The sequence below is a fragment of the Toxotes jaculatrix genome, chromosome 15 (assembly GCF_017976425.1).
Source record: "Toxotes jaculatrix isolate fToxJac2 chromosome 15, fToxJac2.pri, whole genome shotgun sequence".
NCBI classification, from domain to species: Eukaryota; Metazoa; Chordata; class Actinopteri; family Toxotidae; genus Toxotes; species Toxotes jaculatrix.
The window spans coordinates 14,256,368-14,282,689 of NC_054408.1; the positions used below are offsets into that span (position 1 = coordinate 14,256,368).

At 43.1% G+C, this 26,322-nt stretch overlaps 1 protein-coding gene across 2 annotated transcripts in view; it reads right to left on the minus strand.

Moving 5' to 3' along the window:
* si:ch211-45c16.2 (mitogen-activated protein kinase kinase kinase 13) overlaps positions 1-26,322 on the minus strand; it is a 28,025-nt gene that overhangs the window by 1,643 nt on the left and 60 nt on the right. The window contains exons 2-13 of one of the 2 annotated variants that reach the window (XM_041057161.1): positions 15,666-15,744; positions 5,936-6,645; positions 4,738-4,921; positions 4,431-4,622; positions 3,309-3,467; positions 2,972-3,130; positions 2,746-2,854; positions 2,426-2,535; positions 2,010-2,126; positions 1,233-1,376; positions 236-995; positions 73-143 (exon numbers count right to left, since the gene is read on the minus strand). In XM_041057161.1, coding sequence (XP_040913095.1) covers positions 73-143; positions 236-995; positions 1,233-1,376; positions 2,010-2,126; positions 2,426-2,535; positions 2,746-2,854; positions 2,972-3,130; positions 3,309-3,467; positions 4,431-4,622; positions 4,738-4,921; positions 5,936-6,578 — 2,648 coding nt within the window. In that variant the 5' untranslated portion in view covers positions 6,579-6,645; positions 15,666-15,744. Of the gene's footprint in view, positions 1-72; positions 144-235; positions 996-1,232; positions 1,377-2,009; positions 2,127-2,425; positions 2,536-2,745; positions 2,855-2,971; positions 3,131-3,308; positions 3,468-4,430; positions 4,623-4,737; positions 4,922-5,935; positions 6,646-10,900; positions 11,358-15,665; positions 15,745-26,322 lie in introns of those variants that run through there. The other variant, XM_041057162.1, reaches the window with a different exon arrangement.

Here is a 26,322-nt window from a genome sequence, read left to right on the forward strand (position 1 = left end):
ACCACATGATGCAACAGTGTCACAGCACTTTAAAGGTCAAGTTTGCAAACTAAATAACCAACAGTACTTTACCTCTGTCTCCTTGGAAACTCCACTTCACTATCCACTTCTCCCTCTTCCTCTTCAGATGACTCATCTCCACCCTGTAAGAGAAGAAATTAACACTTTGCTCGACACAAACACACACATAACAAATTCCCTGATGTACAGTGGGGTCCAAAAGTGCAGTGCTTACCTTCCTGAGTGGTCTGATAGTGTGGGGCAGTGCAGTGGGCAGGGTATGTGTGTGTTGGGATGCCTCCTGTTCCTGTGGCTCTGCCGTCTTTGTGGTCTCTCCATCCGAGGCTGGATCTTTGCTGGGTGCCCCTAAAGAACACTGAGTCCCTTCTTGGGTGCTGAGAAGCGAGTAGTGGGGCAGCTCTGGGTGGCTGGCTGCAGGCAGGGTCTCCTGACAATGTAGGCACCCAGGGAAGGGGTGTGCCTGGCAGCAGGGGCACAGAGAACCGGCGGCAGCACCCGGCACAGGATTGGAGCTGGTGGATGAAGTCCGCTGTCGCGTGTCTGCAACCACGGTAGTGGAAATGAGATCGGGGCTGGAGCCGGAAACGTGACGCTGCAGGTGGTCTGTCTGAGGACTACGGAGGGCAGCGGCAGGGCCGAAGTAGCGCAGGTTGTTGGCACAGTTGACAACAGCCTCCTCACGGCCCTTCAAAGGGAGGAAGGGCCCCTCTTTTGGTAGGTGGTGGTGGTGGTGGTGGTGATGGTGGAATGACTGCTCCTGGAGAGACTGAGTATCTTCTGAAGCCCCAACAACAGGCTTCAGCACCCCGGGGAACTCGCTGTGGCTGCCTTTGCTGTTGGCGCGGCGATGACGAGGCTTGCTTCGGTAGCGGGCTTTACCAGGAGGCGTGGAGACCTTTGGGCTGGCAGATAGTGGCGAGGGAGAGGGGAGAGGGTCAGCGCTGGGGATGCCATCAGAACGAAGCAGGTCGGGCCTGTAAGACATGCATTCAGCAACATTGACATAACATATTTAAGTGAATTTAGTTCTCCACGACATATTTTGTTTTAAGACATTTCTTATGTACTTGTAGCTGAACAGAGGAACATACAATAATTCATCTTTACAGAGAATTGACACTTAATAGATAAATGTTTGCAGGTAATTGATGTCAAAGCAGCTGAAACTGAGAATTTTTTCTTTTGTGATTAACGGTTCCATTAACTAAGACCTTTTGGTGGGGGGCATCCCAGGTTTGTGGGAAATGCTTCCTTTCTTCTTGATGAGCTTCTCTACAGCGTTGGACCTGACGATGGGTCGGACCAGGTGCCGCTTGTAGGTCCCAGGATATTTTTTCTCCACTGCCTGCTCTCTCCTGCAGGGACGGCAAAATTAAAGTTAAACGTTACCTGACTGTGAACAGCATTAACATTCACTTCTACGCAGAGCTGTACTTGAATCCAGAAATCAAGCAAGGTGTGCAAATCTTTATGTATGTATACATCTGTAAAAAACAGTGTAGATTATCTGACTCTTAATACAATGACCATGCCTATCTTCACTTTTTGGCAAACACACAAGAAATTATTCAGAAAAGGAAGAAAATTCCGGTGGGCAAAAAAAACTGTTCAAAGAATTGGCAGCAAGTCAAGGTAATCAAGAAACTCCCTGAGACTTTTATTTATTTGAGTCAAACCCCAACAAAAACAAAAGCCTAAGAAGCCGAGGCTGAAATGTGAAAACAAAGTCTGAAAACTGATTGTGAAGTGACTCAAAAATGCCCCATTGTTCTAGGGAACACCAACTGACACAAAACAGAGACTGATTAATTTACTTCTGTTCTTCTGACTAGCTGAACATACTTTCAGTTGTCTTGCTGTTCCATTGTAATCATTTCAAATATGTGTTACTGGAAATGCCTTTGAGAAGGAGGAAGTAGTTGTAAGGCCTGATAATGAGGAAAGGAAGCTAACTGATGACTACTGTGATATAAGGCTTATTTACATACTTCATCAGTTCCTTCTCCCGGACCTCCAGCTGCAGCATGATGGCACTGAGCTCCATGTAGAGATTGTTGGCTCTCTCCAGTTTCCTCTCATAGTGCTCCCGAATGTCCAGTGCATGCCTGAAGGAGTACAGCACATACAGCTAAATAAAATCTCCAACAACTTCTGCTTCAATTGAAAAACTACACTATTCACACAAGGTAATAAAGCCCTGCAAAAGCAAACTGCCACTGAAATAAACAATTACTAAGGATTGTCTGTAGTCTGTCTGCCGGTCTGTCAGATACTTTGGTACAGATCAGCCAGTTGGAGGCGCTACAGCATTTGTTTACTTGTTACCAAATCTATGCTGTTTACTATTGCCTTGTTTATCCCTGAGCGTCGTCATCTCTCCCACTAGCTCTCATTTCATACACACCTGAGTTCATCCCTCCTGCGTCGGATCAGCTCCTCGTCCAGCCTGTGAATGCAGGTCCCTTCACTTTTGATCTTCTCGAAATGTTTCTTCACTTCCTCCCTCCATTCGGCCTGTAACATGAACGGACACAGTCAAAGTGCTGTCCACTATCCACATTGCTATCAGTGCCATGGTATTGTTTTCTTGGCCAAATAAATATTTATGACTTGCGTAGTACTCTTCTTCTGAGTGCACACCAAATGTATCTTAAGAAGTGTATAAAACTGTGACCAATACAAAGTGAAGGTAATTTGTTTGTGTTTTTCAGCTGTAGTGCAGACCTGAGACTTAAAGTAGGTCTCCTGAGGAGCTCCAAGGACGTCGGCAGAGGCAATGTCGAGGTGTAGGAGAATCTGACGAAACGAAGGCCTGTTTCTTGGCTTCCCCTGCCTGAAATTAAAAAAAGGAGGAGGAGGAGACGTGATTGAATGAGAATGTATACTTTTTAGCAGGGGGATCAGAAATGGTGGGCAAAGATGATGCACCTGATGCATGATCCATACTCACCATGTTTGTTTCATGAGGATTTTGAAGCCATCTGGGCAGGTGGAGGGGACTGGGAGGTGAAGACTATTGCTGCCGACACCCCAAATGATGGCTGAGGAGTCTACATCTTTGTAGGGAATCTCCCCAGTCAGCAGTTCCCACAACACAACTCCAAATGACCTGCAACAAACAAATAAAACGGTAAATGGAATAATGTCCTCGCTACTTTTAAACTTAATTAATCACGTCTCAGATTTAAACTGTATCAAGCTTCGGTGGTACATATCCTGAAATTACATTCTACTATATTTTTTAAAATAATATATTATTTTTAAACTCGTGGCACTTAAACACTTACCAGATGTCTACTTTCTCAGACACAGGCTCGTTTCTTATCACTTCTGGGGCCATCCAGGCCACTGTACCCGCAAATGACATCTTTGTACTTTTGTCACTGAGCTCTTTGGATGTTCCGAAGTCAGAGATTTTCACAGTGTCATTGTGGGTGACCAAAACACTGAAACACGCACAAACAGAAAGCACAAACACTTATAAGCAAGATCAGACTGTTTGACTACGAGGATCAAAAAAACAAAAAAAAAAGACCAGCTTAACACGAGTTTTCAGAAATCCTATAATATGGTAATTCTAGAGTTATTATAAAAATGTGTGTTCACCCTTTAATGTTAAAGTAAGGCAGTTTCACAACCGGTCCAGGTCTGATAACCACTTACACTGATGCAGAAGTTTCTCCAGTGGTTTTAAAGAGGTATGAGTTTCTTTTCGTAGCATTTGAAATCAATATTCAAGCCTAAAAGACCTCACAGCTACAAAAGCACATTTCTGCATCTGAATCACCTCATTTAGCCAAGTGAAACTGACCTTTCCAGCACATTCAGCCTGCTCTCGTTCTGCTGACTAATACAGTGTTTGGCACTGCTGCAGCATGATGATATTGATTAGAGAAACAGGGCTACAGCATACAGAGGACGAGACAGGAAGAGGAGGATGAGATAGGACACTGTGTCTTACTCTTACATTAAGGAGACTAGCTTTTATTAATTCTGAGAATGGCATTTCAGCTAATGTCAGACTATTCAGAGGTGAAAGGCTGAATTGTTGTTGCTCCTTTAGGCTAAGAAATTTTAAAAAAGGCTGCTGAGCTGTTTTCCTGAGCTTTACAGATCAGTTTTAAGAATAGGCTGCTGCATAGCAAAGAAAAAAAACAAGAAAACACACTGTCCTCCCCTGTAAATCTGAAAGAAACATTTCTTCTACTTTACACACAGAAGCATTTTCATTTAATTTAGCTGTATTTCTACTGTAACTCAAAACAACTGTAAGCAAGGCTCCTGCTTTGATGGTGTTTAGCGATTGATCATTTTCATAGTAGCAGAGTACACAGAAGTGAGAATTAAAAAGCACTGAAGAAAGTCAATCATATTCTCATTTCACAATACCGGCAAAACAATAAACTCACTTGGGAGACTTAAGATCTCTGTGGATGATCTTGTGCAGGTGTAGGTAGTTCATGCCGCTGGCGATGCCTGAGGCCCAGTCCACCAGCAGCCTGGGGGTCACTTTCCTCCCCGCCCTCAGCACCTCGTACAGCTGGCCCTGGGCACAGTACTCCATGATGATGCAGTAGCACGGTGCCTGAGTGCACACACCCCTGGGTTGGATAAAACACAGGAAACATATTTATAGACCAATGGACAAACCCAGCGTCTGCCAACCATGCAAAACAGGACTCGGCGACAAACAAGGTGTAGTGGTTGCAGACTTACTTAAAGCTGATGATGTTGGGATGCTTGAGTTTGCGCAGGTGTTTAATGTCAGTCTCCTTCTGCTCGCGCACTTTCTTGATGGCCACCTCCTCAGAACGGAATTTGCCCAAGAACACAGCCCCCTGTGCACCGCTGCCCAGCCACTGTAGCTCCGAAATCTCCTCAAACGGGACCTCCCACATGTCTGGAAACAGGTAAATGGCATTTTGTCAATATGACAGCAGCACAATGTTTTGTGCTGTCACGTTTGCTCTTTAAAGGAACAGTTCAAAATTTGGGGGATTTATTCACTTTCTTGCTGAGATTAAGATGCATACTTTCATATCCGTCTCAAGTCTGTATGTCTGTAGTCTGTATAAATAGATGAAACTACAGTAAGCAGCTGTTCAGCTTACCTTAGCACAAAGACTGGAAAAAAGGGCCACCCCTCCCTTTTAAAGCTCCTTCATTAATAGGTTATATCTTGTTTGTTTGTTTAATCCACTGAACTGTTTTTTAAGAACAAGTTGCGGTCCTCCCTGAGGTGAAAATGAAAATACCAAACTATTCTTTTAAGAAGTGAAAATTTTACTTGAGGAATTAAACCAGTACAAACCAAAATACTTCTCCTATCAGCTATCACCTCTCCTTTCATTCTCACTTAGTAACTGAGAATATATCAGAGGTACAGATCCAGTATGAGGCACAACCACAAAAGCACAGTAAGCAATAATTACTGTATGACTTAGTCATACTAAGAAAAAAACAAACCTAAGGCCTTGTGCTAAATGCTATAAATGTCTTATGATATTAAAACAATGAGTCATTTGCTATTCCATCCTTGCTATATATAGCTATAAACAGCATAGAGGAGATGCTATGCTGCTAAAATCTACATCTGAACATTAGCTGACCAACCACAAGGCCCAGCCCAGTTCTGTCTGACCTCGACTCGTATCCTGTGTGTCCAGCCTGTTCAGCAAGGTGAGCCTACCTTTTACCATGACCTCAGTGAAAACTGACAGCTGTACAGCTTCACCACAACAGCAAAATAGTGAAGCTAAGGGTGGATAATGAATTACGGTTTCAGGCTACATTAGGAGAAACAGGAGGGAATCTGAAGTTTCCAGAAGTCTTAAAGAGACAGGGACATCGGAATCACAGAGCATTTAGTGTCCTGAACTGATGCCGTGCAGAAAGACAAAACCCAAGAGCTAACCTTGCTGTTGTAGCTTGTATTCTGTCGAGTATGTCTTTCCTATGATGTTCCAGACTGGCCGAAGACAGCCAAAGAGCCCTTCTAAGAAGCCCCCCGACCCAGGCCCTGCTCTCTGGAAGTGTAGCTTGATGTCGTCAGGGTGATGAGGGTGGCTCTGTCTCCCCTCTCCACTGTGGTCCATGGGACAGTCCCCTTCTCCCATCTGCTCATCCATCCCACTGCCACACCCGCCGTGCTCACAAGACGCCGGCGACCCGGCTTCTTCATGGTCCTGCTCCTGCAGCTGGAGCACGCTGTTGTCAAAGTGGCCACCCTCGCTCCGTGTCGAGTCCACGCTCAGTGCCGTGTTTGGGGGACTTATACCCCCCAGCATTGACTCCTCATCCTGACCAGGCGTCTGCAGCGTCTGCAGGGGAACGGGCAAGTGTGTCGGCGGGGCCAGGTCTGTGATAATCTGAGGAGGTAAATTAGCGGGAGGGGCCTGAGGAGGCTGGGGTTGGGAGTTGGGTGAGTTTGATTTCTTCATGGCGTCCCCAACCACGGTGAGTTTGAGCTCCTCCTTCAGCTTGCCCACCAGCAGACTGGGGCAGGAAGTCCACGACAGCACCTCGGGGGAGCTACCCATGGTGTCATGCATGTGCATGGGCTGCCCAGTGATGATGAGTGAGGCGCGTCCTAACACACCCGTTTGTCTGAATGCTGAAAATCACCTGCAGGGGAGAGATACACAATGAGAAAGAGGCATGGGTTAACTAAATTATAGAGGACCTATAAAATGAAATGCAGATTAAAATAAAAGCTAAGGTGAATCCATTTGGATGATTGTAGACACCTTTGACATGACGATTATAACTGTAACTGCAATCCTCTGACTTTATCTCATTGATCTGGGATCGAGAGAGCTTACAAACAATGCAAACAATGCAGAGTGGAGCAGATCAGGAATTTCAGAAAGGCTTTAAATCAGTGCTAAATGAAAGACACTGCAGAATAGATGTAAATAATGGATTTCTGACAAACTTCTGGGAAACAGTTGGACTAAACAGATCACACACACAACCTCAGCTTTTCTGTGATCTCTGTGAAACAGTAACAGTATAGCAGGGATTAAAGGTCTTCCTGTGTATTAGGACTACTGAGAGCAAAACATCTGGCACACACAGCCCATCCTCACTGCTTCACCAGCAGGGCTGGACATTGTTGCCACAGACCCATAACCAGCTGCACAGAAAACATACTAGTTCTCCTCAGTCACTCAACCACCAGAAGAGAATCTATACCATCTTAATCTGCCTGTTAGTGTCACACAAGACACCACTGAAACAGGGTCAAGGAAGGGACAAGAAATAGGCTAAGGTGTCGTCATGTGACCTAAGTGTGGAAGTGTGGTCATGTGATAAACGAGCAGTCCAACTACAGAGGCTGATGAAGACCATACAATGTTGAGGTTGATGGCTCAGAAAAATCAGGCAAACAGGTTTGGCTGTCAGTAATATAAGCAAGAAGTCTCATCGCCTGTCACCAGCTGTATGAACAGCAGAGAAAAAGAAACATGTAGAGGTTAACAACTGAATAACGCAACACAGAAATGTGTGAACATTTCTATGATGGAATAACATTACCTTGCCTGAGGTTTGTTAATGACTTGACACAGGAAAAAAAAGGAAGCAACTTCATAAAATACTTCACAGCAAATGAGCATGATATAAACAAACAGGGTTTTAAAACTATATTTTGAGCCACACAGTCTCTCTTCAAGACTGGGACTGTCATTGTAGATACTGTACTTCAGTGGTACAAATATCTGACAAATCTGTGATTAATCAGATTATCTAGACTCAAATAATATGGAGTAAATCTGGCTTTTGGGGCCCCTGGGGATCTGGGGGCCCTGGGTAGACCTGGGTAATCCTGCCTTGGCTACTGACTGTTTACCTATTTGTACCTTATGACGCAAACCCTGCACTTTACAACCAACAGTGTTTAGCAAAAAAAATGCTATGCTTCATATCAAAGATGTAGTTAAGAAAATGTGCAGCTCTTTTTCTGTCAATCTACTGAACTCTAATAATAGTTTTGAGGCACTTATGCATAGTATTTTGCATGATTATAACATCTCACATCAAATTCTTCTGTCCGCTTAAGTTTTTGTTTATTGAAAAACGAGACAATCCTGGAGTAAATACTCAGAGGCCGCTTTATAGCACACAGTCTGAAGGTGCTCCTTTACCAATGTGGGCAAAAAAAAAGGAGAAAAAAAAAGCAGCACAAAGTAGTGAATTAATCGCTGTGAAAATGACACTTGAGTTCTTTCTACTTTAAGCCCATGAGGACACAGCCTCAGAAATCCAATCAAGTTTGAAGGGCCAGCAGAAAATAAAAATCGCAGGACACAGTGAGGGGGAGATAGTGAGAGACTGTACAGTGTGTACAGTCGGGAACAGGAGATCAAAGTCCAGGAAGGAGGAGACAGTCAGGCAGAGCAGTGAGTTGGCTCTGCGTTACGTGGAAGTTTCCTGACGGGGAGAGGAGAGTCATTAAGTCCAATCGAAACACACTTTGTTTACGCTGCCCTCTGTGGGGAGCGCTGCCATGGACGCACAGCTCCTCCACTTGGCACAGGTCAGAGTACAATCAAGCCCTGATCCCGCTGATGCAGATAACTTTGATGCTGAAATTCTGCAAAGCCACCACATTAGCCTGGATGTCGGGCCTCAACGTGTTTTCAATTACGCATTTGTTATTCAGTATTTTGCCTTTTTTTTTGGATACTTAACAATAGAGTGAAGAGCAGAAAAGACAGTGAAAGAGAGAGGCAGAAGATGTGCATCCAAGGTTCGTGACAGGGCTCAAACTGGAGATGTTCACAGTTACATGCCTCCTAGCCTGCTGGCCCACACAAATGCTGCTTCCATGTTTGTGCGAATGCACGTAGTGTATCTGTGTGTATCGACTGGAGGTAACCTGAGCGCTGTGAGAGTGTGGTGGCTGCCAGGAGCTCATCTATAATGCAGGCCTGTCTCTAAGCAGGTTGCTGAGAGTGCAGGGGAAGGAGAGAATGCTCTCTCAGGTATCCAATAAATCCGTCCCTTCCACAGCAGAGACAATCGAGCTGTGCAAGTAGAGGCCCGCGCTGTAATTCCACCCCACGGACGATTCTCAGAGCTGGACTTCTGACGTGGGCTGCCGTGGGTGGATGTGGTCAGCTGGATGGAAACACGCACGTGAGGACACAAGCCTGAATGCACAGTAACTTCTATAAACCAACTAAAACGTTGTAATTATCTTGCCTGCATAATCACCACGGAGCACAGCCTGACAGAAAATCTGATGCCTTTCAGCCTTTTAAAAATTTTCAGCCATTTGTACTCGTTCTGCCCTGTCTGTCTCCTCCTGTCTTTCCTAACAGGCGGAATCTGGACTGAGTCTATGCATCTTCATCTGACACCAAGAATAGGAAACAGACCTCTCGCTCTCTCCCAGTAATCTCTAATGGAAGATCTCTATAAGCATAGAGTCCCATGAATAATGGCTGCGCCTGATCAAGAAGGGGCCCAAGGTTTCATTTACACAGTCATTTATTTACAGAATTGACCCAGCCAAGTGACCATGGCTGGACAAAAGGACAGGCTGACCGTCCATCCGATGTTAAAAAAAAAACACTGTTACATGTTTGTATAAAGTATATATCACTTCAGAGAAGGACACAATGCAGATATTTAGCAGAAGGATGAAATGAAGAAAGAGGGAGAGAGAGAGAGAACTACAGAGGGAGAGAGAGAAATTATCAGGAGCTGATCCTTTAATCCCTCTACAGGGCTCTAGAGACAAGCTTGTACAAACACAGACCCTATTCAGCCCTCCCCCTCCATATATCCTCTACACACTTCCTTTCAGTTCTTACCTCTCTAAAGGTGATCTAATGTCAACGCCCAGTAGGACAATGCATTATGGTAAGTATATATTTAGTATAGGAACACAAGGTGCAAGGCAGGACTGGCAGAGGAAGACCTCACTGGTTACTGTACCATCTCTGTATATGTGTGTGTACACGGCAGCTGGTGGTGCAGGGGGATCAGGTTCAGAGAACACATGTGTTCACACACAAGCACACACATGCCTGAGGCGTGTCTGGCAGGGTCCAATAATCCCACTACTCCCAGCAATCCACTGGGGAAGGCAGTTTTTCTGGCACTGAGCTAATGCCAGTGTGGTTGTTTTGACTGCGTTTTAATATACTGCACCTTCACAAAAGCAGCTGGACCTTCCCCATATTAATGTAGCAACAGACAGACCTTTAACATATACAGACATACACACCGAATTCATGCTCACACTCACAAACACACAGCACCACCAGTGGCATCTGTGTCTCCATCACTCTGCTCCTCATTAAGGGAAGCCCTGCTGGGCCCCACAGGGGGAACCTCCCTTTAGGTGACAGCTGCGCCACCAACAAAGAACCAATTTAGCCCCTATCCCACCTCATCATTCACACGTTACCATGTCAACACAGCATCCATCCTGACCTTCTGCTACCAGTCACACTCACTATCATCCAACACTCAGGTTTGAAGAGGCCAAAAGCCTCCAAACCCAAAGGGAAAGCAGAGTTGTGTGGTGTCTTAAATAAGAGCAACAGTGGTATTTATTATTTTTAAATAGTTAGAATATAATGGCCTTTTCTGAACAACAAAGTACATATTATAACTTGTTACCCACATATAAGATGGGTACAAATCTCAGCCTCACGAGCTACCAGATACTCAACACTTGTCCAGCACTTGGGGGTTAAAAAAAAATCTGACTTTCATATCCTCAGACAGCTAAGGCATGCAGATATACATGACTACGACACAGTGAACCAGGGTCAAACCTTTTCACAATTACTGCCAAGATCCAGTTGACTAGTCTGCTCCATCGCTTTATCCTGCAGAGCCCATTGCTGGGTGGGAAGATAAATACCTGTTCCAGACCGTTTCCATCCCTCCTGACCTCCTTTTCTCGAAACAAACGGAGCAAAAAATGAATGGTGAGAGCAGCGCTCGTCTCCACCGAGCACCTCAAGGAAGCAATAAAGGAAGTTTAGAGCATAAAATCCAAATAGCTTGGACGAACACAAGAGTCTCTTCTCATCAGCAGCTCAGGAGTCTCTGTGGTCTGAACTACACATGTGACTGTCTGTTATTCTGGGTCACAGCTGAACAGTTGCACTCTGTTATCTGTATGTGTTTCCCTGGTCAATGCAGACTATGGACTTTCACTATGTAGTTCACTATGTAAGTAAACATTGTTATATAACAGAAATCTGGAAACATACTGTTCATTTGTTTCTTGTCACTGAAGCACACAAAATTATGATGCATTTAGCAAAACGAACATCAAATACAGAGACCTCGGAAATATGACTCTGCCAACAGAGCTGCCCAGTCCTGATTTGATTGTCGGGATGTGGGCCGATGTCGAAATCAGCTTTCCCTTGCTACCATGGCCGTGAGTCCTGCCAGAGGGGATTGGACAGCCTGCTGTAGGTGGGTGAAAGTAATAATCTGCTGGTGCAAGCGCAGGGGTGGAAGGGGAAATAAACAAATTCTGGCACAGCATTCAGGCATCTGCCATCACACGGCTGACATTTTGTTATAATCCTTCGTTCTTCATATTCTGACTCCCTCTGGTGACTCACCTGGGCTGACTTAAATACCTGGCGGTGGCTGGAGGGGAAAGCAGGCCATAGAACAATAATCCCTGCCCGCCTAAATGCCTGTGCGGGTTTTTGACTGGTGTTGCTGGGCAAATAGGTACAAGGTCAAAGCTGTTGCTGAAGCCAAAGGGAAAGTGCCAGGTGGGATCTAGTGGAATATGAATGGTTTGTTGTGAAGGCTGGATTTCACAGGGGGAGGAGGAGGGCTGTAAGGTGGATGAATGAAACTGCCAGAGAAAGCTGACTGATAGGAGGATGAAAGAGTGTGTAAAAACAAAAACAGCTACGCCTCGGTTTCTTCTTCAAAAACATCAATGTCTGACTGAGTAGTTTCCCTTTTTTTGTCAGTGAGCTCATCAAACCAAATTCATAGCAGACTATGGCTGAACAACATCCTCTTTAAGTACACATTCAAATTCAAACATGGGGTTAACATGGCTAACAATCATTAGCACTCCAACCACACACACACACATAACTTGTGCCTCAAATAGCCTCAGCCGGTACCAGCCAGAATTGGAGAAAATAAATAACTGAAGAAAAGAGTGTGCGCCATCGACACGTCACACACACTCTCCCTCCAGCTTCAGTCTCCCAGCCTCTCAGTGAGGCTGCAGCCAGCGCTGCAACCAGGACACACGGCCTTCTGAAATCTGAAACTATCATGCATACTCTCCTCTGAAAAAGGTCAGAAAGCTTTAATATTGGCCTTTTTCAATCAGGCAGACCCTTTGTTCCCAGTAATGCTTAACGATAAACCTTTACAGAGGTCTAATCATGAATACTAACCAGATCCATCCGGATAGATGATGAATGCAAACAGACAGAAAGGGACGGTGGGGCCAAGGAGACAGTGGAGGGAAAGAATGGCTCAGAGAAAAATAGAGGAAGAAAAGGAGATTAGGGAGAGACAGAATATGGGGGGCATGTGAATATGGGAGATGAAAATTTGTAGCAGAGAAAAATGAATGGGAGACAGAGATAAAAAAAAAAGGAGAAAGAGAAGCTGCTATTCTGCTGCTGCTGCTGCGGCTGCTTGCGGCACGATACTGTACCGACCACGCTCCAATGGGAAAGACTCCCAGAGCGACAACAAAGGACACAAGAGGAGCCGGCTCCATGTGAACTGGGCCTGTCTGCCCTGCACGGCCAGGAGACAGCAACACACACACACACACACACACACGCTCAACACTGCACACCAGAGCAGCTGCTGCCACAACAATCCCCCTTGTGCTCTTTTAATAGGGACGGCCTGCTTGGTCTGCCAACAACAAGGGCTGAGGAGGGAGACAGACACACAAGAAGTGACACAACAGACAAACACGCATATTGCAGGAGACTGGCTGTGACTGACACCATTTTAATGGCTGCAATTTAAAAGTGCACAAATCTGCAGAGCAAAGAAAATGTGCACGAACATGTGAGAGGAAGTGGGTGTTGTACTATATGTTATTTCTTCTGCTGTTCCACAGCAGAAAGCTGGGAAATCAATACACATTAGTGCTTCTATTAGCGCTCTCCCTACTTGCTCTTAAAATAACCACAACATGCACCTAAAGCACATCTAAATATTAAATCTAGTGCCCCAAACAGCTGAAGTCAGACGCTATATAGGAAACCCAAAAGACAAACTCTTCTTGGACATGAGTATGCAGCCATTATTTTAAACACTCTGTGGAAAAAGGATGGATGGATGGAGCTCTCCTCTCCTCCCCCTCCTCTCCTCCAAAGGCCGGCTGCCGACTACTCATCCTGTGCAGTTACATAAACATGCTTAGTAGCAGAGGACAGAGGTGGGCACACACAGAGCTTTCCTGCTGCCAAGCCGAGTAAATAAAGAGATGGATGAGGATGCAAAGTGGGGGAGAGAAGTCGAAGATGGTGAGGCAGACAGAGGGAATGTGGAAAACTGAGAGAGGCAGAGTTCAGTAAGAGAACATGAGAGACTGTGAAAGGAAAGTGAGTGTGATTTGTGTACGTGCATATACAGAACTGCCTGTGGCTGTGCACAATACACATGTGCCCCAGGAAGTCTTTCTTCTCTGACCACCAGTGCTGTAATGCCTCAGAAGTGTGGGTTCCGCTGGTCTATACCTTTTCCTACATCTCAACCTGTCCTTCAGAGGGCACAGAGAAGTACTGCATCAAAAAGCAGCAGCAGCATCACCACTGAGCCTAAAATAGCTCCTGTACGCACCGACGCACGGCCGCTCAACACACTCCTGCAGCACTGCTACTGAACAGACACTGACAGCTGATCCACATGCAAAACAGCACATGTATACAGACATACGAATGTCTCTTTGCAGACATATACACATGCACAGTAAAAGAAAACACCACAGAGAAATCATACACACAAACAGGAGGAGGAGAAGAACCTCCACATCACACTCAAATATACAGCAAAGACACAGCATCAGCAGACTACTCACAGCAGACAGAGCTCAGATTCATTCCAGCTCTGAGGCAGGGATGGGAGAAAAAAAAAAAAGCCGGGGGAGAAAGACTGAACTGACGGTCAGGATCCAAGAAAGAAACAGCAAGAAAACCAGGGCGACAGAAGCTGGAGAGTGACAGGCATTCCTCTAAGTCCCGCAGCACCTGTAAAGTGAGTGGGTGGGCGGCAGCGTCACCGGGTCGCTGAAGACCTGCTCACGTCACACTTTTCATGAATGGAGCTGTCTGACGCAGAGAGGACGCGGCTCAAAGAGCAGAGGAGGGGAGGGTGGAGCTTTCTGCACAGACTCAGAGAGGAGGAGCAAAGAGAGATGAAGAGGAGAGGAGACGAGAAGAAGGGGTGGGCGGGGAGGGAAGGGGAGGGGGGTGTATTTCAAAGCAAAACCAGCCGGGAACAGCAGGTTAGGCTGTGGTAGCGTCTCTCTGTAAGTAGGACAGACTGTTTCTGCACAAGAGAAAATCCCTTTGTTCTAAATCAGTGATCGGTTCTCTCCATGCCAATTGTATCAGCATCTCCAGTATAACTGCACGTTTAATCTGGTCTGGGTTCTTCCTTTGTGACACAATTCATATGTGCATGTTCACTTCAATACACTGCTACTCTCTGCTTTCTTTAAAACACCGTACCAAACATATTACAAACTATCTTCCTTTATAGTTTTGTATAGTGGCAACACAAAATGCATCCTTTGCAGCCCCAATATGATGCTAAAGAATTACAATTACCACAATAAGGCACTGTTACTGTTCAGAAGTTGTAACTAATGGTTTTACTGATGGTTAACAAATCATTTACTAATGATTAATAGATAACCTATAAACCATTACAGTGACACAGAATAGTCTCCTCTTCTTCTTCATCCTCCTCTGAGATAATATTGGTGGCAACCAAAAAAATGTTTTTTTAATTAATTAATGACTTATAACTGATCTAAAAAGCATTAGTAAATCATTTATTAATGAAATGTAATGAAATTATTTGCAACATATCAATCCTTTATAAATGCTGTCTTAATACAAAAAGGAATACGTTTTTGGAAGGTAAAATCTTTCTGATTAAATTACTGATTGGTGCTTTCACTCTGCGACCCAAATAGAAGTCAGTGTTTTGTGATGCATGATAACAGTTTAGCATAGAGATGTAGCATGTTAGCATCAGTTCAAAAGTCCTAAACACATTATAGAGTCAACAAAGGTGATAAACTTCCATTTTTGTCACAGGGTGTAAATGCTTTGCATAGCGGTGATTTCTCTTGGAAAAGGAAGAAGTTTCCTTCTGCAGTTCAGTCTCCTTCTATGTGACCTTGTTGATTAATATCAGCTGAGTTTGGACAATTTTCTGATTTTGAGTTCTAAAATATCAAGTCAAACCACCTGAGCTTCAGGGCTGAAGAGCTATGACAGTCAGAGAAAAACCCAAAGGTCAGAGCCAGAATGACACAAGAACCGTTCTTTTCTCTCCCCCAAAAGGTCATTTAATGTCTCTCACAATATCTCGCACTTGCACTCTTTATTCACCCATTCATTTGTGTGTTTGTGTGTGTGCTTTTATGCACATGTACTGACCTGTCAGGTGGTTTCTGAGCATCTCATTGGTCTGCTGAGCGCAATGTGGGCTCAGGTTTGGCTCCGTCTTGCTTTTCACCTGCACACACACAAACACACACACAGAGCAGGGAAAGAAGTTCATATGGGTGAGTGACATGTTAAACATTACAGATTAAAGACTAAAATGAATAAAGATGATGCACTTTAACCACAATGCATAAGTGGAGTGCTAGCAAAGCACAGTATTTCTACAACATTTCCAGGCTGACATGAAGAAACTGACTTAAAAGACAATCCAAAGACCTATGAGGAAAGAGGGTGCAACAGACAGGAGGTAGATACTGATGGTGTATTGGTCTGTCTGTAGAGTACAGTATATATGTGTGCGTGTGAGAGGGGTGATGGCAGAGACTGCCTGAGACCAGAGTGGGTATTAAAAGAGACTGATTGAGAGGGAGGGCCTGCAAATGAAAGGAAAGGCTTGGGGAACAGATGCTCCACCCCGTCCTCTCATTTCAGGCCCAAACCTCTGGGGAAGACGATGGGTCGGGGGGCAGGGGGAGTAGTAGGAATGTAATGATGCATGGAGAGTGAGGGGGCTGGGATATTAGAGCAGCATTGTCCAATCTCCGACCTCAAGCCGCACCCCTGCGGGGGACACTGCCAGAGGAGAAGGTCTGGTATCCCGGGGCGCGGTTGAGGCAGAGGTGTCCAAACACTGCCTATAAATGGCGTGAAATGACAGTCAAATGAGTCACGGTGCAGATGGCCGGGGATGCTGGCTCTAAAGGGTGAGTGTGCAGGCTAATTGCTGGATCTGCTAAAACTGCACCTTTGTGATACAAAGTCCCTATTAACACAATGTCAAGCATTCTTCTGGCCCCGAAGAGAACATGAGTGGGTGAGAACCAAAGTTGTTATTCTTGCTATGTTTCTGAAGACACTCTCCTGTAAACAAGCACACTGCATACACAAAAAAAAACACAGTAAGGGAATTCCCAAAAATAAAGCTTTGGTTAAATATTGACAAAGAGCGTGCGAGAGCGAGAGAGAGAGACATCAGATATCCACAGCAGCAGCGAATTCAAATTCCTGACCTGTTTGCTTAGCGAGAACATCAAGCTCTGCTCTATGGCCCAAATTCCAAAGGTCAGCAGATCACAAGCCTGCGTGCTCATGTGGAAAGAAGCAAAGCCACATTGTATTACGAAAACAAACCAGAAACACCTCTAACCAAGTATTCTTAAATGGAAAAGAAAAACTTTTAAAGCTACAACAGCAAACTCAGTTGTGGTTGTACAATTTAAGGGCTTCCTTAGAGATGGCACTTCAGTGAAAACCCCTTTCACCCTGAACATCTCACAAGTTTTAGAAAAAAAAATAAAAGCCCACTTAATGAGATCTGTCCAGCAATTAATCCTTTTCTATACATTGTTCCACTCATAAATTTTGGAGCATTTAAATTCCCATTAATGAATACTGACTGCATTTATACATTAAACACATTAAAGCAGCGTTGATTTGTTAGGACTATCTCATATAATTAAAATGCATTATTAACAAGTTAACAACTGAATTAAGATACTGTGAGCTACATCAAAGCTTAAAGTTCATTGTATTTCCTCCGTCCTCCAATTTTTATGAGGATAATTTAATTCATTTAACTTTAATTAAAAGTTTCAAATAACTTTGGAGCGTGAGCAGAGCAGCTGAAATCTGAGCTTATTTGTTTCTACTTTGATCACAGCTTCCTCAGGTAGAAACTGCCTGCCAGTACAGTGATGTTCATACTGGAGTCTTCACTTGAAATGAAAAGATTCGAAAAAAAAATGACCACTGTCTTTGCGTCACAGGATCAATAACAAAATAAAAAGATCTCTAAGAAGGTACTGTGATCGTGAGAAAACAAAACAGAAATCACCAACACTCTCAGGTGCTCCCAACACACCTCCTCCAAACTTTTATAAATTTGCAGTGTCATTGCCACAGGGATGTTGAAAGTCTTGAAAGTGATCAACTGCCACTCACAATTTTGTCAAGCTACAACATAAAATGAATGGTATCATAACTGTGTCTTTATCATACAGTAAGGTGTTATGGTGTCACTCTTACAAGAAAGTGTATAAAACTGAAATAAATCTTCTTCAAGATTTATTTGTAACAAAGTGCATGAGTCATCCAGCAGAGGAAGAAAACTGTTCTAGCAATCATTTACGTGATTGATTAATCTGACATTTTCTTGAATAAGAAATTAATAATTTGCCTTATAAAACAGAACAAATAAAAGACGATAAAACCTGTAAATGCTTGGTGCTTTGCTGGGAAAAAAAAAGCTAAACTGTTTTTATAATCAATTAATCCTTTCGGTCATTTTTCAAGCAAACATGCCAAAGATTGTGATTCCAGCTTTATTAGCAGTTTTTCTTCATCATGTATCATTGTCAATTGAATATTTTTTCTGGGAAGGTGGGATGGGCATTTATTCACTGCTGCTTGGTATTTCATAAAACCAAATGATTAATCAATGAATTTGAAAAAATGGTATGCAGATTAACAGACAGTGCAGACAGTGAAAGTTATCATTAGTTGCAGCCCTAGTTTCAACAGTAATCCAAGCAGTGTCTTTGAGGTCAGTGTCAAGTCCATGATCATTCCCATAATATTTCACAAATAAAACAAATATATAATAATAAACTCACTTCCCTTCTCTCAGTTTTCAGAGGGTTTAGATGACCTACGTGGTCAAATAAATTCCAGACCGCTTCTTTAACATTTCCAAACCAAAGATATAAAAGAGTCTGACCTCAATACCTCAATTACTTTTATTCCAGCGGTGGCCAAAGCCTCCTGTTCTGTCTCCATCACCGGCACACGGACCAGATGTACAGCCAGTCAGTGCTCCATGTGCCCTGGCCTCACCTCCAAGAACTACAGAGCTGTAAACCACACTGGCTCAGCTCCGTTATACACACTCATTACTATTTCACCAGCAGTGGAACAGCAGCACTGACAGCTCCTGTGTCCCCCGCATTAATAAGAGAAAAAGCATCATCGCACACACGAGCTTACAGTGGTTTACCTTTCCAATCTGCCATCGCAAACAGCGGCCACGGGCAGACACGCCGACCCACGCGCTCAGCTATGATTACTGACAAATAAATAAGACTTCCATGGAGGCCTGCTCAGTCTGCTGACACGTTCAGGTATGTTGCTATCACACAACATCCTATGAGACATAACATGTTGATACAGTCACTGGCGGAGGACGTAGTCAGACCTAGCAATGTCACCACAAAAATCTCTACCAATCACCATCAGTGATTCAAAAAGTAAGCAAGTATTTGCCATAAAATCTGTACCAATGATAAAGTTATTTACAGTGAAGAAAAATATAGTTAACTTTTCCTGTCAGATGAAATCCTGGTACTTCCAATTTGGGGGATTTTCATGCTTTAAGGCCAGATGAAGTGTTCATTTTTGGACAAATTCTACATGTTTTTTTTTTTTCAGTTTTAGAGATTTTTACGCTTTAATTTGAATAATTAAAAAATACCCAGGTAAAGTGGCCACATCTATAATCCTAGTCCACTACAATACTTGAGTTGTTAGTGTGGTTACAATAATACAGGTCAGGCATGTCTACCTGGTGTGACTGCAGTCAATGCAGGCCAGAGAGAGCCTGAACCAGCAACCTCCAAATCAGTGTGATAAACTTGGAAACAGTGTGCAAAGCAATCAAACTGTCAATAAAAGGCTTTGTCAGCCACTCTGACTGGTTCAAGGTCTGTTGTTGGCACTGTCTTGGTCTGAGGTAAAGAAGCTGGTGAGACAGCCACAGAAAACCTTGGCTAAAGTCAAATTTACTAACTTTTTTTCCTCCATTTTAAAGAACCAGCATCTTACTAAGTTAGTTTGTTAGCCCACATGAATAAGAGCTAACTGCAATCACAGAAATGAGTGATGCCAAATAAACAACAGTCCTGCTAAACAACGATAGCGATTGTTCGTCAGTGTGGAGTGGCACAATTAACATCCCACCCATACACTCGCCCGACTCAATCAGAGCCATTGATCACAATCCCACACCCCCTTTTTATAGCATCAAGTTACTAAGTAAAACCATACTTCAGGAAAATGTACAGACATCAGCATGATAAGAAGTACCTAAATGACAGAAACCTTCTTTTTATTTTGTGTATACCATGGAAGGGCTGGAGTTTATGGCCTATACTGCAGTCAGCCACCAGGGGCTAACTGAAATGTTTTGGCTTCACTTTTGAGGAGATGTCCAGTCGTCCACAGACAGGTGCTTAGGTATTATATGCATTGGGGGTAAAATACAATGATCAGCTTAAAACTCCATAAAATGAAGGTATCACATTTTATATATCTGTTATACAGTTTGCATAGTCTGGCATTTAGTAAATGGAAGGAGGAGGTCAGATGAGTCGAGAAAAGACTGGTCCTGAGCATTTTGACTTCATGCACAAGGGCAAACCTGTTTGGCTAAAACAGAAGACAGAAATAGCCTGGCCTGGCTGATTGGTTGGTTTTACAAAGGCAGGCATGGATGAGTGAGTCCTGCACACAACAACCACTGATTCTGGGAGACAGATAATGCTGGTGAGATTACCATGCTGAGCCCACCAACAACCCACAGCCTGACCAATCCGCGCTGAGAGGAAATTACATAACAATGACTGTTCAACACTCCCGGAGGATTCTGCCCGCACCGCACCAACAATCCATCTATCCTGATTCCCTCTTTATCATGAGTTCAGAGTCGACTACAGGAGCAAACAGATGATGAGCAGCAGACAGAAAGCCAGGCTCTGCTGTCCTCCCTCCTAACTGTATGCACCTGGTAATCCTGAGCGTGATTTATGGGATTGCGTGCAGAGCTATAATGCAGAACACAGCAGCCAGGCTTAGATAACACAAAATGTTACCAAGGCTCTTCAGCCGTCTTGCTTCTAATTATTTCACTAAAGAGAATTACAGAAGTGGGAGGAATTGAACGCATGCTGGGATGTCATGTTTACATACACTTCACCACCTCTTCCTACATCCCTAGAACAAGGATGTAAGAAAGAGTGTGGGGCCGCAGTGGTGGTGGTCTGCCTGAGATTCAGCAAATCCTCACTACAGTCTCTTGGTCACAGTTCTTAAAACAAATAAATAAATCTAAAAAATGTCTCCTTATGTTGTGTTTAGAGCGGCAACTATGAATTATTTTCAGCACTGATTAATCAAGTAATTTGTTTTTTCAAGCAATAAATTAGCTGTTTAATTATTTTGTCTGTAAGATGTTAGAACATACAGAAACAAACCCCAGGTTCCTCAAGCCCACGTGAAATCTTCAAATTTCTTGCTTTGTTGAACCCACTGAATTAAAAAAAAAAAAAAAAAAAATCTGTATCAGTCAGGCTACAGTCTAAATACAGTTTGCCTCTTTACACTTGCTGCTGCTCCAGTTTGTTTTGGTCACGTGGTGCACGCTGCACACTCATACCTTGTGACTGATTTAGGGAAATTATCCCTATTGCATTAGACAAGCATTACTATTGGATACATAAAAACACATTATATCATGATCTACCATAAACTGTGCATCACTGTTATTCATGTAATATTCTACAGATGCACACATTAGAGGCTGGAGATAATGCAAACACACTCAAGCAACCATAGCCACACACACACACACACACACACATACTTATTGTAAGACTTGTGCATGTGCTCTGGTTCTTGCTCCTCCACTCGTGTGTGTTAATATGCTCCCCATGAGGCGCTGCAGGCTGTGGTAATTATAGAAGCTCGGCTAGCAGACACAGCACACGAGAGAAGTATATTAAAAGCCATGTGCAATTGCATAAATATAGCATATGCATCCATGCCAGAACATTGTCGATAGCTGTATAGAAAACAAGCATCTACTTAAACTTCACTTTGATCAAACCTTTTCATGTAAATGGGCCTCCTCTAAATGTTTTTCATGGTGTGTGGCCACATTCCAAACTTAAATAGTGCAGATAAATTAATTTTCAAACATTTTTATAAATATGACTGTGGCCTTGAAATACCCAGCAGATGCAGGCTGCTCTGCCAGTTCACCCATCCTTCCTTCAGAAAGTAAAGCCTGCACATTATTAGCAGCAAAGCCCAGGCACACTTAGGGTTCAACAATGCTGGCTTAATCTAACCCCCTCACAGTCACAACTGTAATACCCCTGCCCAAATATAAAGAGATGTGGGGCTTAACCCACTTCTCAGCAGAATCCCAAACCTCAAACAGGCTGACCACCAGAGCGTCTGTGAGTATCCAATAAAACCTTTGGCAAATGACAACTGTATCTGCAGGAGAGCCAAAAGAACGCAGGAGCCCGGAAGATGGAGGGTGCTTACTTTCTTAATCAAGCCGAGTTGTCATTATTGGCATTTAGTGGTCTGATATAGATGTGAGGCGTGCCAGGCGGGCTCTCGGTGTGACAAGCTGGCCCTGCATGTTGCGCACAGTAAGCTAAGGATGAGATGGAGGCAGGGCCTGTGGAGCTCAGACAGTGTCATTACAGAAATGTCAGTCAGAAGGAAGGAAAGGAGGAGAAGGCCCAAGGGAGGAAAGAGGAGGAGGAGAGGAGGGAGGCTGAGTGAGAAAGGGGATCCAGACAGAGAAAGAGAGGGGGAGAGAAGGAAGAGAAGGAAGTGGGCAACACTTTCATGTTCACATTCCTCCTTTAGCCCAACGTTTGTTGTTTGGCTTTTTCCACTCAACTGCCCTTCAATGGCTGCGCTGCACGAAGAGTGAACATTCAGCACAAAAACCCATGTGACATCTATTTCTGGACGTTAGCTTTCAGGCAGTCGTTAATGTCAACTAAGCAAATCCACAAACAAAAAACACAATTTTTTTTTTTTTTTGTTTTAAACTGAAGGTAAGAGATTAATTTATTTATCTTATGGGACATTTTATGCCTTTGACCACGAGAGGTGGTTTGATTTGCAGCTGTATGTCGGATCTATTGCTGCAACTAACAACTGTTTTCATTGTTGGTTTCATTATTAATCTGATGATTTTTTTTTAAATTAATCATTTGTTTTGATAATGACAAGACAAATAAAACTGTGAAAATTATGAATTTACCTAAACTCAACATAATGTCAAATTACTGTTTTAGTCAATAGTCCAAAAGGTGTTTGAGTTACAATCCTCATATTTAAGAAGCTGTGGAGCTGGAACAAGTGACTTGACAATTTAAAAAATGACCTCTAAGACTGATTTATTATCAGAGCTGTTACATAACCTTTCTGTCCACTGACAGTCATGTATCTCTTCTCTAATTTTGTGCCTCATTGTTCACTGGTTACTCTAAAAGTAGCCTCTGTGTGACAGTATTTAGCAACCCTAAATTTGGGACTAAATCAATATAATGGGCAATGTCAATGCCAATTTTCTTTAAAAAAAAAAAAAAAAAAAAAAAAAAAGAGGAACTGTATTTTGTTTTCAGGTACAAATGCACCAGCTAGAGAAAAACAAATCAGTGAGTCAAAGGCCCTGCACACCCACACAGGTGTTTTCAGTTATTCTGGCTGATTAGTGCTCCCTAAATAAATAAATAGATAGATAGATAGATAGATAGATAGATAGATAGATAGATAGATAGATAGACTAACTGATGTAGACAAGGGAAATCAAACCTGTAGCTTTACAAATCAGACAGAAGTGGGTACAGTTGATGGCTGTAATGGATCTTCATCAGCATATCAATTATGACACATACATTTTTTTCATTTCATCTTATAAAATACAGCAATGAGCTTATTCGTTTAGCCTGACAGGACATGACACTGACTGAAGCCACTGCTATATAAATGTGACCGTAAACAAACAAGCCTGGTCTCCAGGGCTGGGATCAGAGAGATGAGACCAGCTGCAAGGCTACACGTCAATTACATAAATACAGCTTCCTGTCTCTAAGCCAGCATCAGGACCACCACCCTGTGCTTCCTATGCCTGTGCTGATGCTGTGCTCAACTCTTAACACCTGGACAAACACCATGCTGAGTGACCCACTTTTTCAAGAAGAGAGGATTTGAAGTGTGAAATATATAAAGAATAAGACTACTGTTACTCTATATATTTTTACCAAAGGCCAAAAAGGCCAAAACCCACAATGTGTTAGTCCATATTTTAATACTTTCCGATATCCCATCATGCATGTGGTATTCAGCCGCACACCCATTCATCTCTACTGAACATTTAAATCTAAATGTACTGTATACATTTGTATGCATTTTTTTAGACCAACATGGACAAGAAGCCAGTTAAAGTGCTCAAAAATTGATATCTGAATATCACAACAATCGCGTAAACTTCACCTGCTGATAAAGGTCAAGTAATATGATTGAAAGCTTGAGAATAACTACTAAGTGGTCCTTAGTGAGACTGTTTTGTATACTACTGTTTCCAAGTTTCAACAAAACACATTTTTTTATTTTTAAAAAAGGCAAACGGCCGGGCACTGTAGTTTTTAGCAAACATTAGTCAAGCAGGAGGAAATACCGCGTTTGTTGGGGACTATTTTCAGCTGTGGAAGAACACACCTTTGGTGCTCCAGTGACTGTTTACTGCACTAGGATTGTGTATGTGGGACTGAGCCAAACTAAACAGTGCCCATGTTTGTGGTAAAGAAGGATCATGTCACCCACTATCAATAAACCAAAGATACTAAATTTAAAATAACATAAAACACAAATCCTCACATCTGAAAAGTTTAAGTCAGGCAATTCTTGCCATTTTTGCTTGGTTAGCTGATTATCAGAACTGCTGCAAATTAATTTCCCTTGTCCGTCAAACAATCAATGAATTGTTTCAGCTCTGCCACTCTTATTGTTTAAGCAACAGTCATGTTATATTGGCAGCTGAAGGAATGCAGCAGGGGAGGAAATTCCAGGGCTTCAACTCTCGTTGTAATGTATCGGGAAATGAAACGGATGTACTTTGTTGGTGGCAGAGCTTGAGTTCAACACTAATGCTCTCCTTGTATAAAAAGAAATGTTCTTGGTTCATTAAAAACTAGGTTAAAGAGCTTCAAAAGCCAAAACTGGCCCACATGTGTAGTTGCTCACGTTGGCTGTAGACCTGGTGTTCGGTGTCTTTGTGCCATAGTTAAGAACACAAAGAACACCTGAGAGGTGCAGCCCTCAACACAGTGTTAGCGGGGGACAACATTTGACAGGCAGCCATTACAAGAAAGGCAAAGCCATTAGTGACACACGTGGACACTTACTGGAAATGTCCCACTCAGCACAATGAGGGTGGAACACAATGCTGCTGCCGTGACAGCGCACAGCATCCAGCAATCACACATGTAACGCTGTCCACCACTGGCTGACTCTCAAAGTATGTGGGACAGAAATGAAAATCAGCCCAACCATGAAAGGTGTTGTGACATCAAGTCTTCATGAAAGACGGATAAATGATCGTCTCTGATTTGTGTCAGATGGCCACTGCTCGCAGAGGGCATGCAGGGTGAAATGTTACCAGCCTCACATCTGACAGAGGACTGTTATTTTATATTAATTAATATGGCGATTATTTCCTTGACTAATTGGTCAATTGTTTCGTTTAGAAAATGTCATAAAATAGTGAAAAATAAAATAATTTTCCCAGAGTGACGTCTTTAAATGTAGCTTAAAAGCAGTTAAAAAATAAAAGGTAAATGCACATAAATTCTCTGTCCACCAACTAATTGTCGCAGCTCTAGATTTCATAAAGCCACACTTGTAACTTGCAAAACAATGACTTTGTCCCACTTTTACTATGTAAATCTGTTGAATTGCACTGCATTATAGTGAGATGAGTTTCTAATAGTGAGTGTACCCTTACTGGGATAAATGGGTAAGAGAAAACATTAGAGACACCTCTCAGCATAATGGAGTTTAATCCAGCAGCCTCAAAAATGACCATGATGTTGAATCAACACGTCCCTAAAATAAAGCTGAACACAGTAAACTTCATGAACGCTGAATTTAATGCAGGACTGTCGCATTAGACTGCAAACTGAGTATACACCATGCAATGTCCTCAACAAAAAGAAATAACATTAAATCAGAGCCTATCCTTTTTTTAAGCCACGTAGTCAAAGATACTAAACAAAAAAAAAGTTCATTCTGAGTATTTAACTAAAAAACAAACAATTCTTCACCACCCACTATAATTTAGCCTCCTCTCCTGCAGCAGCACACAGCACTCTATAATTTTCTCCTTCTTCTCCTGGTTAAAACACACAAGACAAGAGTCTTTTCTCCAGTATTCAACAAGAATGTGCACTCGGTTACATAATAACACAAACCCTTTTAATACAAAGATACAAAGTGCGCAAGGCCCACATTGTGTCTGCTGATTTAGACTAGTGCTTGGGGGCTTGTTGTGCTGACTCTGGGCGGTTATAGGTGGCTGGTCTGTGGCACAGAATCTCATTCACAAACAGTGCAAACAGCTGGTGTAACAGTCCATCGTCGTGTTAATGCCCCGTACTGACAGCTGCCTCCGTCAGCACATTTAGCTTCATCCCACCACCAAAAACCAAATCGCTCCTCGTCAAACGATGCAAAAGTGAGGGATTTGACTTCATAGGACAAGCTTTCGATAAATGTCACACACACGGTGGAG